At 36.9% G+C, this 18,446-nt stretch overlaps 3 protein-coding genes across 3 annotated transcripts; all 3 read right to left on the reverse strand.

Annotated features, from left to right (window-relative positions):
* Positions 1 to 3,951: 3,951 nt before the first annotated feature.
* On the reverse strand, positions 3,952 to 4,791 carry LOC130408196 (G-protein coupled receptor 4-like). Its single transcript, XM_056731679.1, has one exon. It carries the CDS (start codon positions 4,789 to 4,791, stop codon positions 3,952 to 3,954), a length of 840 nt encoding a protein of 279 aa, XP_056587657.1.
* A 1,331-nt stretch (positions 4,792 to 6,122) lies between these two features.
* On the reverse strand, positions 6,123 to 6,926 carry LOC130408197 (somatostatin receptor type 4-like). The gene has a single exon (XM_056731680.1). The coding sequence runs from the start codon at positions 6,924 to 6,926 to the stop codon at positions 6,123 to 6,125; it is 804 nt and encodes a 267-aa protein (XP_056587658.1).
* A 2,246-nt stretch (positions 6,927 to 9,172) lies between these two features.
* Positions 9,173 to 17,319, reverse strand: LOC130408198 (proteinase-activated receptor 3-like). The gene is made up of 2 exons (XM_056731681.1): positions 16,592 to 17,319; positions 9,173 to 9,197 (listed from the first exon to the last, which is right to left on the reverse strand). Exons 1-2 carry the CDS (start codon positions 17,317 to 17,319, stop codon positions 9,173 to 9,175), a joined length of 753 nt encoding a protein of 250 aa, XP_056587659.1.
* Positions 17,320 to 18,446: the final 1,127 nt, after the last annotated feature.

Raw genomic sequence — 18,446 nt, forward strand, 5'->3', positions numbered from 1 at the left:
ATGCAGTTATTAAGGTTACAGTGAAGTAGATGAGTTAATGCAGTTATGAAAGTTACAGTGCAGTAGATGAGTTAATGCAGTTATGAGAGTAGTCCATTAGTGCAAATGAGCATTCAGTGTAATGTTCCTGGTGTGCAAGTGAGCAGTATAGAGTGCAAATGATGCGTGTAAACAGTCCGGTAGAGCAGATACATGAAGTACTGGTGTGTACAGTTCCGTCATGCATGGCAGCCCTGTAGTGCAATGTAAACATTGTAATAGCAGCATTAAGTTAAAGTTATGAGGGTAGTGAAATCAGTGGGGAGCAGAGTTCAATAATGAAACAGCTCTGGGGAAAAAAGCTGTTTCCTAGTCTGCTGGTTCTTGCCCGGAGGCACCTGAAGCGCCTACCGGAAGGCAGGAGAGTAAACAGTCTATGAGCGGGGTGAGAGGAGTCCTTGAGAATGCTGCGAGCTCGACGCAGACAGCGTTTCTTCTGGATGTCCTCAATGGAAGGGAGTGTAGTTCCTGTGATGCGCTGGGCTGTTTTCACCACCCGCTGCAGTGCCTTGCGCTCAGCAACAGAACAGTTCCCGTACCAGACTGTGACACAGTTGGTCAGGATGCTCTCTATCGTGCAGCGATAGAAGTTCACCAGGATAGTTGAAGACAGTTGGTTCTTCTTCAGTGTCCTCAGAAAGAAGAGACGCTGGTGAGCCTTCTTGACCAGGCATGAGGTGTTGGTGGTCCAGGACAGGTCCTCCGAAATGTGGGTCCCCAGGAACTTAAAACTGGAAACACGTTCAACAGCCATCCCGTTAATGTGGATGGGGTCGTGTGTGCCTCCTTTCGCCTTCCTGAAGTCCACGATGATCTCCTTTGTCTTTGAAGTGTTAAGGAGCAGGTTGTTGTTTGAGCACCATGTGGCCAGGTGCCGTACCTCCTCCCTGTAAGCAGTCTCATCGTTGTTGCTGATGAGACCAATCACTGTTGTATCGTCTGCAAACTTGATGAGGGAGTTAGATCCATTCACAGGCCTGCAGTCGAGTGTGAAAAGGGAGTAGAGAAAGGGGCTCAGTACGCAGCCCTGTGGTACACCAGTGTTGAGGGTGGTTGTGGTGGAGCAGATGTTGCCTAGCCTAACAAGCTGAGGCCTGTTCGTCAGGAAATCCATAATCCAGTTGCAGGTTGTATTGTTAATGCCTAGGTTTCCAAGTTTGATGATTAGCTTGGAAGGGATTACGGTATTGAATGCAGAGCTGAAGTCTACAAACAGCATGCGTGCATAAGTGTCCTTATTGTCCAGGTGTGTGAGCACGGAGTGCAGCGCCATGGACACTGCATCATCTGTGCTCCTATTGCTACGGTAGGCAAATTGGTATGGGTCCAGTGTGGATGGTAAAGAGTCTTTTAGGTGTGACAGGACCAGCCGCTCAAAGCACTTCATAACAATGGGTGTGAGTGCTACAGGGCGGTAATCGTTCAGGCATGTCGGGCTGGAATGTTTTGGAATGGGCACAATGGAGGTGGATTTGAAACATGCTGGAACCACTGCTTGGGCGAGGGACAGGTTGAAGATGTCCGTGAAGACCCCAGCGAGCTGCTTCGCACATGCCCGGAGTACGCGACCAGGGATGCCATCAGGGCCAGCAGCCTTGCGCGCATTTATCCGGCTTAGTGCAGTGAAAACATCTGTGGAATTTACTGTGATGATTGGGTGGTCGGTGGAAGGTGTGAGCCTGGTGGCGGGTTCCTTATTGTCTCTCTCAAAGCGTGCATAAAAGTCATTAAGCTCGTTCAGAAAGGCAGCATCTGTGGTTATGGGGATGGAGTGGTTGGGTTTATAGTCACTAATGGCCCGGATGCCCTGCCACATGCGTCGAGGGTCAGAATTGGTAAAATGCTCCTCTAGCTTCAACTTGTAGCAGTGCTTGGCCTTTTTGATGCCCCTCTTCAGATTTGCCCTGGAAGTACTATAGGCCTGTGCATCACCTGATCTGAAGGCGGTGTTGCGTGCTTTCAACAGGAGGCGCACTTCCTTGTTCATCCATGGCTTCTGATTAGGGTATATGGTGATCTGCTTTTGAGTTGTGACACTATCAATGGTGGTATTGATGTAGTCCAATACAGAGGAGGTGTAGGTGTCAATGTCCGTGTGAGAGCCACTGGTGGCCTGAGAAGCAAACATACTCCAGTCTGTGTGTAGAAACCTTTCCTGGAGTGTGAAGTCTGCCCCCGCAGGCCACACCTTGATGGTCTTCATTGATGGCTTCACACGATTAATGAGAGGTGAATACTTGGGGGTGAGCAACAAAGAGAGGTGATCAGATTGACCAAGGTGGGGGAGGGGGGTTGCGGTGTAAGCTTCAGCCATGTTTGTATAGACATGGTCTAAAGTTTTGTTTCCTCTTGTGTGGCAGGAAACATGCTGTTGAAATTTAGGGAGCACTGTCTTTAAGTTTGAGTTATTAAAATCTCCCGCAACAATAAATGCAGCCTCCGGGTGAGCAGTCTGTTGTTTACTGATGGCTGCATGAAGTTCTTTCATAGCAAGCTTGGCATCAGCATCCGGTGGAATATAAGCTGCCGTTATAATGGTTGAAGTGAATTCCCGTGGCAGATAAAACGGTCTACATTTAACCATGAGAAACTCAAGGTTAGCCGAGCAGTGTCTCCCGACAATAACAGAGTTCGTGCACCAAGCTTTATTAATATAAATGCACAATCCACCTCCTCTTGTCTTACCGGATTCCTCTGCCGTTCTATCCGCGCGGTGTGTGTTGTAGCCCGCTAACTCAATAGCGTTGTCCGGTATGCCGCTGTGTAGCCATGTTTCCGTGAAGATTATGACATTGCAGTTCAAAAGTCTTTTGTTGTTGATGATGCGGAGTCGAATCTCATCCATTTTGTTCACTAATGATCGTACATTAGCAAGGAAAATGCTGGGTAAAGAGAGCCGGTGTGGTGTTAGCGTTAGCTTAGCTCTTAGCCCGCCGCGTTTTCCCCGCCTCTGTTTACGATCTCGACGCCGCCGGCGAGCACTTCCGCCGGGCCGTGTGGGGTGCGTAGCATCGGAGGTTTTGACGATCTCAGGGACGAGTTGAATGTTGCTGATATAACTTCCGGGAATGCGCAAACCGATATCCAAAAGCTCATGCCGGGTGTACGTTGTGAATGCAAAACTGTTCTTAACGAACAGGCCCGAGATGAGCAAGAAAAACACTATATATTTGCTAAAACTGGAGAGACGCTGAGCCTCGCTGAGCCTCGCGATGTTCACGCGCCGCCATCTTGGTCTATTGTAAATGTAAATAGGCCTAGTTACGTATTAAATAGGCCTACAGGAACAGCATGTGCATGTGTTGTTTATGTGTTTTAATATCTATAAAACATCTTCAAGAATCTGAAAGGGGATTTTGACAGGTGTAACACGGTAAAGGTTTGATATGCAAAGTTTTGAGTGCTGTAGTGAGATGAACGGTCAACATAGGAAAAGTGTATTTATTTATCTTAATTTATCTCTGTGAGGATTTAATGCCTAAAAAGAGAACAAACCTCAAAATTGAAAAACAGGTGATGCTGGTTAAAACGTATTAATTTATTAATCTCACATAAAATGAATCCACAAACAAATATTTTAAAAGCATATTTTTCAACAAAATAAATACAAATAAATCAAGTTGATGTAAATGGAAATTAAGCAGTCAAGCAATTTTATGAGTGAGAAACAGATCTCTTAACAACATATTAACGTCTCACATCATTATTTTTAAAACATTAATCCTTATATACTTTAGGAGAAAATGACAATTCCTTCATTACATTTACATTTAGTAATTTAGCAGACGCTTACATCCAAAGCCACTTAAAAATTAGGTATTCATCAAATTAAAATGATCTAGCAATTTAGAATTTGCACATATATAAACAAAAGTTATCAAAAAGAAAGTTTTTACTTCACAAATGAAGGAATTAGGATGAAGAAAGGCAGCAGAGTTTTCCAGTCCGGTGAAAGTAAAGGACAGGATGAACATAACCAGCCAGAACAAAACAAACAAAACCAGTTAAAAATGGTTCTGGAAGAAACTGTTCTGCCAGTAAAATAAACAATCCTACAAAAATAGACGGAATATATGCGATAAGCATGCTAACGGTAGTTATTAGAATGAGATAAAATGCTTTTCTTTTCATGTGGTTTTCCTCCCTCTCTCTCCCTCTCTCTCCTGGTCCTGACTGCTTCAGAGCTCTGAGAACAGCCAGACAACAGAAGAACTGAATGGATAAGAAGACAATGAGCTGAACTGAAATAAACCAAATAAAATTATCATACGCAGATAAATTCAAAATGAACATGCTACACAAACAGGATCCAAAACTCATAATCCAGGTGACAGCAGAACACATGAGTCTGTATCTGAGAGGTTTGTACTTCAGGAAGGTTACGGGATGAACCACTGCCAGATAACGCTCAACACAGATCAGACACTGAAACAGAGGACGACCGGTGATGATGAGTCCTTTCGAAAAAAAGACTAGTTCCATGAGGTTTAGAAACCATATTGACAGAACGTCAAGTAACCAACTCAGACAGATTCCAATCTCACAAAACGAGAGAGTGAGGATGAAAAAATCTGATTTTATTCTACTTTCTGATCCTATGATGAGCCATATGACATAAGAGTGTGCAGGAAGACCAAGCAAGACATTTATGCATAAAAAACAAATGTGTGGAGGACTCATTAACCCCAAGAAATGAGTCAAAGAGTTTGTGGGTGATTCAGTTATGTTGAGGTTCACTGTAGAGTTATTCATGTCCTCGTCCCTTTGATTTTCTTTTTATTGAAAGAGTGTAAGACTAGAAAAGAGAAAATCAAAAGAATTTTGAATACTTTAAAACATTTAATTAAGGAAACAGACCACATGTTAATGCAAAAAATTAATCAATAAATAAAATAATTATATAATTTTATGTACAGAAAATCAGGTAATAAAATCAGGTAATAAAATCAGGTAATAAAATGAAGTACTCTTTGTACCATGTAACACCAGGAGAAATTTCAAATAAGACTGGACCTTCTAAGCTTCTAAAATGACTTAAAGTATTATTTAAAGATAAGGATAGTGTATCATTTTACTGATAAGGTTGTATCTTGACAAATAAAACATTATAAGACAAACAAATGAATTGACAAGAACTGGTTTAAATTGTTTGAAGTGAATCATTCAACGGTCACTCTACTTTCTTCAAATTTCTATTTCACATTCTAGACCTATAAAAATGCAAAGCCGTAATATTATAAACCTCAGAAGTCTGAACCATATGCAATCAAATGGACAAATTAGTGAAAAAACTAATGAAAGAAACATTTCTTGTTACCTGAATAATGAATCTGATCCAGTCTGTCTGCAAAAAAGGAATTTCTGTGAATTTTTTGTTATGTACATGAACATGACCTCGTATATATCGCTCTCTATGCAAACATTACATATGCAAATAATGTCAAAAAAGATGTTCATAACAGATTGTTTTCTATTCAAACGCTTACAATTTTGAATAAAATGCACAAAATTGAACTTCAGTGGGAAATAATAGCAATAGATAGTAACTACCCACATAAGACAAAGGTCTTTAACGTTTTCAAAGCAAATGTATACATTTCTATTGAATAAATTGTGAAATTTTGACAAAATGCGTACATTCAGCATATTTACTATGATAGACAACTCTGCGGCTTTTAAAACCACATGTAAAGTGAATTTAATCTAAATGTATAGACCAGTTTGTAAGACATTAACAACATGTTGATATTGGTATAAAGCACAGTTTCATGCATTACGTGAACAACATACATCAATGGACATTTTAGAACAGACAGTCTATTCAATGACATAAATTACAATATTATGAAAACAAGTTTAAACATGCTTGACCAAAACGAGTGTCACGCTCAAGAACATTAAAAGTAGTGCTATATAAAAAGAAAAAACAGGTAAGAATGGTGGACCCTTTTAAATGATATACAATTGGTTAACGTTATGATGTTTATGTAATATCAATAATATATATAAAAAGTCAGTCATTGTGAAATATTTTAAAACAATTTACAAAATAAAGGTTTGGAATAAAAAATAATAATAATACTTTACAAAGATACACAAAAGAGTTTTCCAGTCCTCCGCAGATAAAGAACCGGCTGCACAAAACCACCCAACACAAAACAACCAAAACTAAAAGACCAAAGTATCCTCATATTGTTTTGTGAGAAAAGAGTAAAGAAACCATAAACAATATAAGGGACATATGTGATAATCATGCTCACGGTGGCTATTAGAATGAGATGAAACACTCTTCTCTTCATGTGATTTTTCTCCTCTCTCTCTCTCGCTCTCTCTCCTGGTCCTGACTGCTTCAGAGCTCTGAGAACAGCAAGACAACAGAACAACTGGATGGAGAGAAAGAGGAGGAACGGCAGCAAGAAGAAAAAAGTACAAAATAAAATGTTAGATGATCTAAAAAAAAAAAAAGATAGCACAGAGAGGCCAAGAACCGTCAACAAGGCGACAGCAGAACACACAAGTCTGTATCTGAGAGGTTTGTACTTCAGAAAGGTTACAGGATGAACCACCGCCAGGTAACGCTCCACACAAATCAGACACTGAAACAGAGGACGACCGGTGATTGCAAGACCTTGTAAAAACAGCACAGAATCCATGACAAATTGAAAGAAAAGAAAATGACAAAATACCATCAACAAACTTTTAACACAGAGACTAATTTCACAAACAGATGAACTGAGGAAGAAGAACTCTGATACAATTCCACTTCCTGTTCTTTTGACGATGAACCAAATAATGTAGGAGTGCAAAGGAAGACCAAACAAGAAACTGACGCTGTACAAACAAATATCCACTACGTCAAATAAATGAGTTGTGAAGATTCCGGACATATCTGTGGTAATGTTTGCTGTAAAGTTCATATTTTCCTCTTCTCAGACAAACAGTTGCAACTGTCGTGTAAAGGAAAAAAAAGAGCTGTTCATTTACTATCAGTACATGATGTCTTTCAAGAAACAGCTTTGAAACAGTGCTCAAAAATGAAGAATATAAAGTGCAATCTGAGTCAGTAAAGAAAGTTGATAAAACAAACCTACATTTATTGATATATCAGCCTTGCTAAACATGTGGTTTAGGCAAAATATTTTGCACAGCTTGCCATGTTCAGATTAAAAATGATTGGGAAATTCACAACAAACTCATATCAGCAAATATCAACTAATCATACAAATACAAAACGTTCAACGAGGAAACTTCAAATATATACTGTATTTAAAATACTGCTCCCCAATAGATGTAAGGTAAAATTGTTAAAAGCATCAGAAATGATCAATAACAGAGCTGGTAAGGGCTAGCTTTATAATAATCCATCTGAAAATCTTAACTTGACCCTTACACAATTTGTGACAAATTCAAAAAGAGTTTCTCACCTGTATAGAGAATGTCCTTTCTCCCCTGATATAAATCTTTCATCTGTTTTATACCCCGTCTAAGGGTTATATGAACATCACATGCAATTTATCAAAAATTGGTAATTATGCAAATGTTTTGAGTAAAAGAATGAAGATTTATAAACGTCAGGTGTTCTATTCAAATTGTTTCAACTATTTGAATAAAAAATAAGAGCGTATGTGGAAAACTGTAATAGGATAGCTACTGATTCGTTTTCATGTTAATGTATAACATATGTTATGTGAAAGCAATGTAAATTACACTTGACATCCTGTGTTGTATCTTTACTGTACTATATGCTCTAAATCACAAATATTATTGATTAACACAGTTATGATTTTGTGGATGCCATTGTGTCCAGCTCATATTTCACACGTTTCAAAATCTCTTTGTTGAGCGAACACATGTTACATTATGACCCAAACAAATACACTGTGATCATTAAATGAGTCTTAAAGTCCCAGTGAAATTAAAAATGACAATTCTTATTCTGTCATGAAATATTGCAGCGTTTATAGTAAAAAGCTTTTCAACGTGGGTCATTTTCTATTGAAAATTCCAGTACCCTCATAATCTTTAGTTAAAATCTGAAAATGCACTTCCGCCTTGAAATGACTAACCATCTCAAATGACGTATATTAGACGGCTTAACCGAAGCATGTGGTAACTCCTCCCCTTCAACAATCAATGCAACAGCAGTTCCCCTTCATTCGGTCTCTCGACGTTGTGTTGAAAGACACACTGGGGTTTGATCTTGAGAACCTATCATCTCCGAGATAAATTTAAAACACCAATGGGCTTGGCTAATGGCCCGTGCACGCCAGTCTCCGCCCTGTACATACGTTTTGTTGATCCGGCACGTTCTGTCTGCGAGAACATGGTGATCAAGGTGTTGCGGTCACGGCTGGTGGCGTTCTTTGTGAATGCCGCCACCACCCCGTCTGCTTCCCAGGCGTCGACTGCCGCTTCAACATTTATTTCAAATAAAATTATGAATTTAAAAAATATGAAGTTATGAATGATGATTTCATTTTGATCTCCTAAAACAAACAGCATTATGTAGAGAAATATTTGAACTAACTACATAACAATAATTCATTTCACAAAAATATATTTACTGTACAACTAATCCAGCATTGCCAGAAGGTCTGGGAACTTTGCTTTCAATGGCCAAGGCCCGACCCAAGAGACAGGCAAAGCAAACAATCACGTTTCATAACTCAACGGCCAAACTTCATGGGATTTGTCCAGATGTATCCTCTACATAAAACAAAAGTAAAGCTGCTAAAGGTACACTGGCTCATATATACTTCCTGGACTTGTGAAAAAAATGGGCCATGCTGGAAGAACAAGATTTTGGAAAAAAAAAACATCTTAACACCTGAGCCAGAAAATGCCACTTTGGAAATACGGCAGGAATAGTTAATAGATGTCAATCACAAGCTGTTTCATTGCATACTTTTAAATGGAAAAGGACTAAAGAACATCCAGAACAAAACCAGCCAGAAGAAAACAAAATAAAGGATCAAGGGTCCTCGATAGTCCATCTATTTTGTTAGGTCACAAGGAAGCATCCAGTGGGGGTACATGGATCATATGTGATAATCATGCTCGCTATAAGAATCAGATGAAACGCTCTTGTCCTCATGTGGTTTTCCTCCTCTCTCTCTCTCTCTCTCTCTCTCTTTCATGGTCCTGACTGCTTTAGAGCTCTGAGAAGAAGTAAAAGTAGAATGAGACCAACAAAAACATGCAGCAGAAACAGGATCCGAGACAAATGATCCAGGCAGTGGCAGAGCAGATTACTCCATATCATAGAGGTTTGTACTTCACAAAGGTTAAAGGATGAACCAATGCCAGGTAACGCTCAACACACATCAGACACTGAAACAGAGGACGACCAGTGATGCACATTCCTGTGGCTCAGGGGTTAGAGCATGGCGCTAACAACGCCAAGGTCGTGGGTTCGATAGCAGGGGATTAAATATACTTGGAAACAAATGTATAGGATAATGCAATGTAGGTCACTTTGGATAAAATCGTCTGCCAAATCCGTAAATGATAATGTAATTGCAGCGAACCTGTTGCAGTGAAATGAATTCAAAAAGTTATCACATAGTCTGAATGTCCAGCTTTTGTGGATATACATCCGTGTGCTGTGTTTTGTGCACTGACTTCAGAACAGACACAAGATTATACGTGCATGATGTTGTGTGCAAGTCATATGCAAATATTTAACACCATATCTTGTCTTACAATATTTTTTCTAAAAACACAAAATTAACAGAGCTATAACTTTAAAAACATATTTTTTAAAGAATGATTAAATTACGACTTTAATTACGACGATAAATATATCAATTTATTTTTGAAAAGTTAAAAAGAATCAGTTTAGTCTATGAAATTAAAAGTACATTTTCCAATAAACAATACAGACAAAATCCAATCTCACAAACTGATTCAAGTTGACTCTGAAGCTATTCTGTTCCTCTGACAATAAGCCGGATGGTATAAAGTAGTGAATGATTGAGAGTGTGGATTATAAACAGTAAACAGTGTGAGTGTTATTTGACCTCCTTTAACACTGGCGATTTTACTGTGTATGATCTAAAGAAGAATGAATATACCAGGTTAGACAGACAGAAATCCAAACATAATATTTGAACCCTTAATCTAAGGTTAAGCATGTTAACGTCATGCTTTGGCGTGATACTGGGTTGGATCATCTGCAAATCTTAATACATAATGTTTCCCGTAAATGCGTTTTAATAGCTAATTCAACCATAGCTCTCACATTATGGTAAGTGTTTGGATATTTTGGCATGCTACTTTAAAGACTTTAAAAAGAAAAGAGAACGAAGAGTTTTGCAGTTCTCTGTAGGTAAAGAACAGGCATCACAAAACCACCCGACAAACAAAAATAAAACTGAAAGCCCAGAGTTTGACTATTCTTTCTTTAAGGAGAATTAAGAAACCAGAATATATAAATGGTGTGATGTATGTAGACATGTATTCTATTGTTAACATTAGTTCACGCACAGTGGACGATCATGAGCAACTGTATTAACATAAATTATCATTATCAAAGATTTACACATGCTGAAACGTATATTACTCATTGCTAGTTCATGTTAGTTAATACATTTTCCAATGTTAACAAATTCAACCTTATCATAAAGTGTTGAGGGTCTGCTGCAAGCTGAAACAGACAGGGGGGAAATATTGTTGAACCCTACAAAATTGGTTATTTAATGAGCTAAATGGTGCTGAGCTTTAAAAATGAACCCATCTTAAAAGCTTAACTTTACTCTTACACAATGATAAACACTAAGAGTTCCTTATCTGAAAACAAAATGTCCAGTCTCTCCTCAAATAAATCTGTAAATTTGTTTCACAACCATGGGTATGTGCAAAATATGTAATCCATCACAGAACAATAATTATGCAAATGTTTTATTAGAGGTAAAATGGAGATTTACAAACATCATATCGTCTATTCAAATTGTTAAAATAATTTGAATGAAAAATACATCTTACACCTGGAAACGGTAACCAGATAGCTCCTGATTCATTTTCACATTAACGTGAAAAATGCAACAAGTCCTTCAGCTCATACAACCACATTGGTCTTTTCAAAAGCTTCCCAAATACGACCCCGTGGACCGTTTCCTAATTCGGCGCTTCTACCGGCAGCAGGAGAAGCTTTTGTCTACAATAACTATAAAATTATATATTGCGCTATATGATTTATTGAGCTCTGCCTATATGCGTTGCATACATGGATAATCATCGTCTAAACTTATGTTTGGATTCAATTCGATTTGTTTTTTAATATGCTGTTTGTTTTTCAATTTATGCACTTCCAATATCATAAACCCTATCCAGATTTAAATTAACAATTACGAAAAGACATATTAAGTAATTTAAGGAAAACACTAACCACATATGTTAGGCGTCATTGCTCTGCCACTAGTTCAAGAAAAGCAAGACAAGATGGGACAGAACCATGACCGAACCTCGTGTTTTATGTGGAGAGAGGCAATTATGGCCCTTATGGCCTTCCATACACTCTCTTCGGTCTCTTCTCTGTTCCTAACCTCTTGTTTCCTCATTATTGACTGTTAATTATTTCATGATCCACAGCTGTTCCCTCTTGATTTTATCCCTTATTTAATGCCTCTGTGTTTTCTGTCGTGGTTAATTTCGATTCATGTGGTGAGTTCCTGTGTTAAGTTCAGTGTAGCCTATCATAGACTAGCCTAGTCTAGTCTAGTCTAGTCTAGTGTAGTCTAGCCTAGTCCAGTCCAGTCCGGTCCGGTCCAGTCCAGTCCAGTCCAGTCCAGTCATTTGTACTTAATGTCAATGTTTATCTTTAGTCTTGTCTAGTGTAGTTAGTCCGTCTTCATGTCTTTCCGCCATGTTTTTTACCTTTCGTGATTAAAATGTCTACCCGCTGTCTGCGTCTGGGTCCTCTGTTCATGTCTCACCTCATTCGTGATAGTCCGTTATTGCATAAAATCAAACTCATTATACACGTAATATTGTTGTTGTGTACAATGAACATGATCCTCGGTCTTACTTTTTAATTTAATATACCCCAGAATTACTTTTTTATTTAAGGATTTTACGTCCCGCAGAAACCGGTAAGGTAACTAGTATGGTAAACAAACTGTTTTCAGGGGGAATAGTAATAAGGACCAAGAAGAGACAAATGATGACCAAAAGAGGGATACAATTAAAATATTTTGTTTACAAGTGTTTAGGGTAAATTACTAATACTTAATTTATACAATATTTACATCAGAAACATATGTCAAAAACATACAAAAATTGGGACATTTAGGGGTGCCAAAACAAAGAACTCAATATAATAAAACACACTCTACTTTATAAAATAATGATTCTAATCTCAATATAAACAGAAACAAGAAACAGAAAAGTCTTCGACATCCAACACGGTCTGACTAATATCTACTCTAACGTGGGTGCCAACAGTTCTCTCGACGGAAAAGTCGTCAGGTTTTTTTAAGTCTGCATTCATTTCTATTGACATTTACATTTATGCATTTGGCAGACGCTTTTATCCAAAGCGACTTACATTGGTTTATCCTATACATTTTACATAGGTATTTGCAATCCCCTGGGATCAAACCCACAATCTTGCGTTGTTAACGCAATGCTCTTACCACTAAGCTACAGGAAAGCTATTGACACAAAGCTAACCCCATAGAGATTCCCCGCAGCGGAACCAATGGCAAGAGGAGGTTCCATCATTATTCAGAAATTCAACAATGGAATATTGATGTGGTAAGACCTGAGTAATTACTAAAAAGTTAGTAAGATTTTAAAAAAACAATTCTGTAAGAACAGGGTAATATTTTTTTTTTATAGCTAGGCTACTAATGGGCTGTCAAGAATTTCTTAGTTAATAATGAAATCCAACTCTCCAGCTATTGCCCACCAGACTTATAATAAGCAACAAGGAAAGATGTCAGATGTTTAAGGTAAGTTGGCTAGTGCTCTAGTGATTAGGTGTATTTCTTAAGTTTCTTTCCTTTTAAATAAATAAAATAGAAGAAAGAATAAAGATGCATTCAATTTATTTCATTGATATGATTGATATGAAAAATAAAATCTTGATGAGGACAATTTTGGACAATATTTTGGTGATATAAAACAATAAAAATTGGTGTAAGTAAACAAAATTAGGTAAAATTTTATTTTTAATAGTACTCACTATTAAATAAGTAATACGTTTCTAAACATCACTATGCTGTTACCTACTGATTAGTTCATCTTTCTTCCTTATTAGCTATCAGTAGTGACTATTGTGTTTCACTGCAACATGAACCATTTGTTCTCAATTAGTTCCTGCATAAGTATCTATAAAGTATGATACATTATTGAAAAGAAAGAAGAGTATTCACTGTGAATATGTACAATGAATATGGTCGAAATGCATTAACCCACATTAGGTGTTTTATAATGTCTACATGGGGACTGCGTATTAATGGATGTAAAAGTATATGTGATTTCCAGTCAAAGTGGAGTGAATGTTCACCTGCCTGGATCCCAATTTGCATTCAGGCAATTTATTAAATGCAAATAATGTTTACAAGCATACTAATAAACAGCAGTAAGTTAAATCAAGGTGACAGGGCTCTTAAAAAAACAGCAATGCAAAGATTATGGGATGGTTTTAGGATGAAGAAAAGCAGCAGATTTTTCAAGCCCGATAAAGATAAAGAACAGGGTGAACAAAACCAGCAAAAGGAAAACATTTAAAACCAATTAACAATGGTGCCAGAACATAATGGTTTGCTAAAATTAAAAATCCTAAAAAAATAGCTGAAAAATAAGCGATAAGCATGCTAAAAGTAGTTATAAGAATAAGAATAAGAATCTTCATGTGGTTTTCCTCCTCTCTCTCTCTCTCTCCTGGTCCTGACTCCTTCAGAGCTCTGAGAACTGCCAGACAACAAAACAACTGAATGGAGAGAAAGACGAGGAACTGCACTTAGAAAAACCAGGCAAAAACATCAAATCCATGTAAAAGGCAAATAAACATACAGCAAAAACAGGATCCGAGTCTTATGACCCAGGCAACAGTGGAGCGGATCGCTCGATATCTGACCTCTACCACTGCCAGGTAATGCTCGACACGGATCAGACACTGAAACAGAGGATAAGTGGTGATACCAAGTCCTTTTAAAAAATAGGCCAATCCTTGGAGACTTGAAAAGTACATTGCCAGAATTTCCAAGACACAATACAGAATCCAATCACACAAACGGATAGATTCAAGACGAAAAACTCTAATTCAATGATTCTTTCTGATCCTCTGACAATAAGCCGGAGTGTGCAGGAAGACCAAACACGCCACTGAGGCATGAAAAACAAAAGCTCAAAAGATTTGTTAGCTTGATGGAAGCGAAATCTGTGAATTCTTCAGTTATGTTGAAGTCCACGGTAGAGTTATTCATGTCTTCTTGATGTTCTTTAACTGTAATCTATGGAAAGATTAAATGTGCAGGGGATCCAGAATGAGTGAATATTAAACAAACAACATTTTAACAGAAGTGAACAGATAAAATTTGTATTCAACAATGATTTTTTATATTACTGTCAATATACAGTATGTTGTGGATTGTCTTTAGAATTTCAAGTCTGCATTTAAAACGTTGAGCCCTTATTTTTATATTTATCTTATCAGAGAATAACATTTAAACATAGGATAAATGCGTCATACAATCATCAAGAACAGTTTGAGAAAATCATAAAACTGTGCAAGTTTGTTTATTTCACTTTAAAGTAACATTTCTTGTCTATGTTCGAGTTTTAACTGCCAAATGAATAAATGTAAATGTTAACTAACCTGCTAGCATCCCTTGCAGTATGACTATGGCAATCACACATTTTCACATACTATTAAATACTGTAATAAACAAGTGAAAGAAAAAGAGTTTGTCACCTGAAGAGTTAATCTGGTCCAGTCTCTCTGCATCTAAATGAATCTCTGTGATGTTTTTTCTTAAAACTTTGCAAAAATGTAGGCATTTAAAGAAAATTCATTTGAATACAGACAAATAGATCTACAGTAAATAAAGTAAATTCATCTATGTGATGTTTTGTAATGTGATGAACATTATCTTGTGTATTTTGTTCAATATGGGTTGTTGCAAATGTAAACAATAAAAATACAAATTGAAAATGCTCATAACAGACGGTGTTATATTTATAAGGTAAAAAATAATTGAAATTCACTAAATGATCAAATTTTTTGAAAAACTGATGATTCTATTACAATAACAAAACAAAAAAGTAGTAGAGTAATTCATTAAGGTTTTTACTTTTGCAAGCAATTGTATACTTTCAAAAGTCGTAGGTATATTAAATGTGAACAAATGTATAGAAACTCGATATGACAGATCCTTTTGAACATTTTAGTACATTCAAGGTATATTTTATTAGGTTAGCTTATACCTTTTTCAATACAACTACAGAGGATGTTTGCAAAAGTTGCTAAACATTTTGATTTAGTTGGTCAAAAGTTAACATTCAAGGACACAAACAGTACAAATTAAACAAAGTTTTAAGTGAACCGTTCAGTTTATACACGTTTCAGTATAACAACAAGTCATTGCCTTCTGCATTCTGAGCAGTTTTAAAACTTCAAAGTTTTTCAAACCTTTTTAAAAAAAAACGTCCCTGAATATACAAAAAGTAAAGAGAAAAATAGCACATAATGTAAATGAGTTGTCACAGAATAAGAACTCAAAAAATGCTTTTTTAAAAAATGCTAGATAAACATTCTAAGATGACAAAGTATCCTGCCTAAAGTTTCTTGTGTGGAGATAATAATTTCAAGTGCATTTATGGCAGGGGTTTGTCAATACAAGAGTCATGCAAATAAATAAATAATTCAAATGAGTAGAATTACTGTATATAAAAAAAAATATCATGACATTTTAAAGGTGATGGACCCTTCCCAATAAACTGTAAATTGACAATCATGTCATACTGTAAATAATGTTTACGTATGTACACTTAAATTATAATTTGTGTTTTAAAACAATTGGTTGGTTAAAAATAAAGGATGCAGAAGAGTTTTCCAGTCCTGTGTAGATATTGGACAGGCAGCACAAAACCATTCAACACAAAACAAATATAACTAAAAGTCCAAAGTTCGCCTATATTGTTTTGTGATAGAAGAATGAAGAAGCTGAATCTGATGGATACGAATGCAAAGCTAATAATCTGGTACAATTACCTGGTAGTGAAAACTGAACACTACTAAGACTGAATTTTACTAAACAAAATCAAGCAAGTCTAAAAAGCATTGTGTACTGTATGTATCTCGCATGACCGAATCACAAGTAATAAACAAAAAATTGATACAGAGGATTGTGACAATTCATTTAAAATTAAGATAACAAGCCTAAATTGCAAAAGTAATCATGAAGAAAAATCTGATTGTGGAATTCAACTTCACAGCTGCAGGTTTTAAGAAGGAAGGCATCCCGCCCGGTAAAGATAAAGGACGGGATGAACAAAACCAGCAAAAACAAAACCAACAAAACTTATTAAGAATGGTTCCAGAGGATACCGATCTTCAAATAAATAAATAAATCCAAGAAATGAAGCAGGAAAATATCCGATCAGCATGCTTACAGTAGTTAATAGAATGAGATAAAACGCTTTTCTCTTCATGTGGTTTTCCTGCTCTCTGTCTCTCGCTCTCTCTCCTGGTCCTGACTGCTTCAGAGCTCTGAGAACAGCAAGACAACAGAACATCTGAATGGAGAGAAAGACGAGGAACTGCACTGAAAGAAACCATACAAAAACATTAACAGTAGATAAGAATAAAATGCACATGCTGCCGAAACAGGATCCAAGACAAATGATCCAGGCAACAGTGCAGCAGATCACTTTATATCTGAGAGGTTTGTACTTCAGAAAGGTTACAGGATGAACCACCGCCAGGTAACGCTCGACACACATCAGACACTGAAACAGAGGACGACCGGCGTTTAGCAGCCCATGGAAATAGATGGCAACTGGCAGGAGACTTAAAAACCAAAACGCCAGGATTTTAAAGAAACAATACAGACAGATCAAAATCTCACAAACAGAGAGATTAACGTTGATAAACTCAGATGCAAAACTTTCTGATCCTTTGATGATGAGCCATATAACATAGGAGTTTGTTGGAAAAGCAAACAAGATATTGATGCTGAGGACACATATTTCTATTATGTTCACGAGCCCAATAAAAGGAGTCGTAGCATTCATAGACGTCTCATTTATGCTGAGGATCAATGTGGAGTTATTCATGTCCTTTATATCTTCTTTATCTGTGATCTATTGAAAGAGTAAATGCAGAAATCAAAACAAATCCGAGAATTGTCGAAACATTGCAGAATCTAATCATACAGTACACCAAATTAAAAAGAAAATAAGTGTTCCTTTTTTAAAAATAAATGTAAGTATCGTAGAGAAGTGATCAACTTTTTTAACATCAGACTGAGAAATAGAATAATCGTTTTAATAAAATAAGTTCAGGTTTCTTTGCATTTGTGTGAAATAGAGTTTCTATTTTCGGGAAAAGCAATTTTATTACACATTAATTGATTGATGATGGCAATAGATATTTTCACATAATAATAAAAGGAGAAAAAATGAATGAAAGAAAAATAGATTGTTACCTGAATTGTGAATCTGGCCCAGTATCTCTGCATGCAGATGAGTCTCTGTGATGTACAGTATTTGTGTCATCTACACAAACATTCTCTCCTATGTATGTGTTGTTCTGTATAATGCGGCATGTTGTCACTGTCCTTCTGAAACCTTGGATGTCCAAGTTCGCTGTTTTTCAGGAAATGTAAAAACCCAGCAACAAACATACACAATGACTAATGATAATGATTTATGGCAAAAAATAATAAATCATGAAATATGGAGATTTGAGGTTTCAGAAGGACAGCAGTGCTATGCAAACAAATCATATGCCAATAACGTAATTTGAATAAAAAACATTATGTTTGTCTTCTGCACAAAATATTGTGAAAATCACACATCCAGGTCATGTTACATGTACAACAGTCAAGTTCATGCGTGTGTAAAAATGTTAGGGATCACACACAGAAAGAAATGGTTGCCATGGCAAAGAGAATGCAATCTAATCTGACATGCTGCCTTATGAAAAATGCAGGGTGATACATTTTTTATATCGTGCAAAGTCAAATTTCACAGGGTCGCTTAATGAAGTTGAACACGTCGGTTTCTGATCTGTCTCTCTCAACATGTTAATCAAAAGCAAGGTTAGAAGACAAAATCCATGTTTCATGTGGTGCATTCTGGAAATATGTTTCACTTGAATTACAGCTGTGTGTGAATGTGCTCAAAAACATGTTGCCCTTTCTTCCCTAACAAGTGTGCCACACATGCAGATAACATCAAGG

The sequence above is a fragment of the Triplophysa dalaica genome, chromosome 19 (genome assembly GCF_015846415.1).
Source record: "Triplophysa dalaica isolate WHDGS20190420 chromosome 19, ASM1584641v1, whole genome shotgun sequence".
Classification (NCBI taxonomy): domain Eukaryota; kingdom Metazoa; phylum Chordata; class Actinopteri; order Cypriniformes; family Nemacheilidae; genus Triplophysa; species Triplophysa dalaica.

Coding starts and splice junctions, on each gene's coding strand:
- LOC130408197 (XM_056731680.1), bottom strand. CDS start 6,926: ATGTCCGGAATCTTCACAACTCATTTATTTGACGTAGTGGATATTTGT.
- LOC130408196 (XM_056731679.1), bottom strand. CDS start 4,791: ATGAATAACTCTACAGTGAACCTCAACATAACTGAATCACCCACAAAC.
- LOC130408198 (XM_056731681.1), bottom strand. CDS start 17,319: ATGAATAACTCCACATTGATCCTCAGCATAAATGAGACGTCTATGAAT. Junction 9,198..16,591: donor ATTTATTTATTTGAAGATCG/GTATCCTCTGGA, acceptor ACTTCTTCTCAG/AGCTCTAAAGCAGTCAGGAC.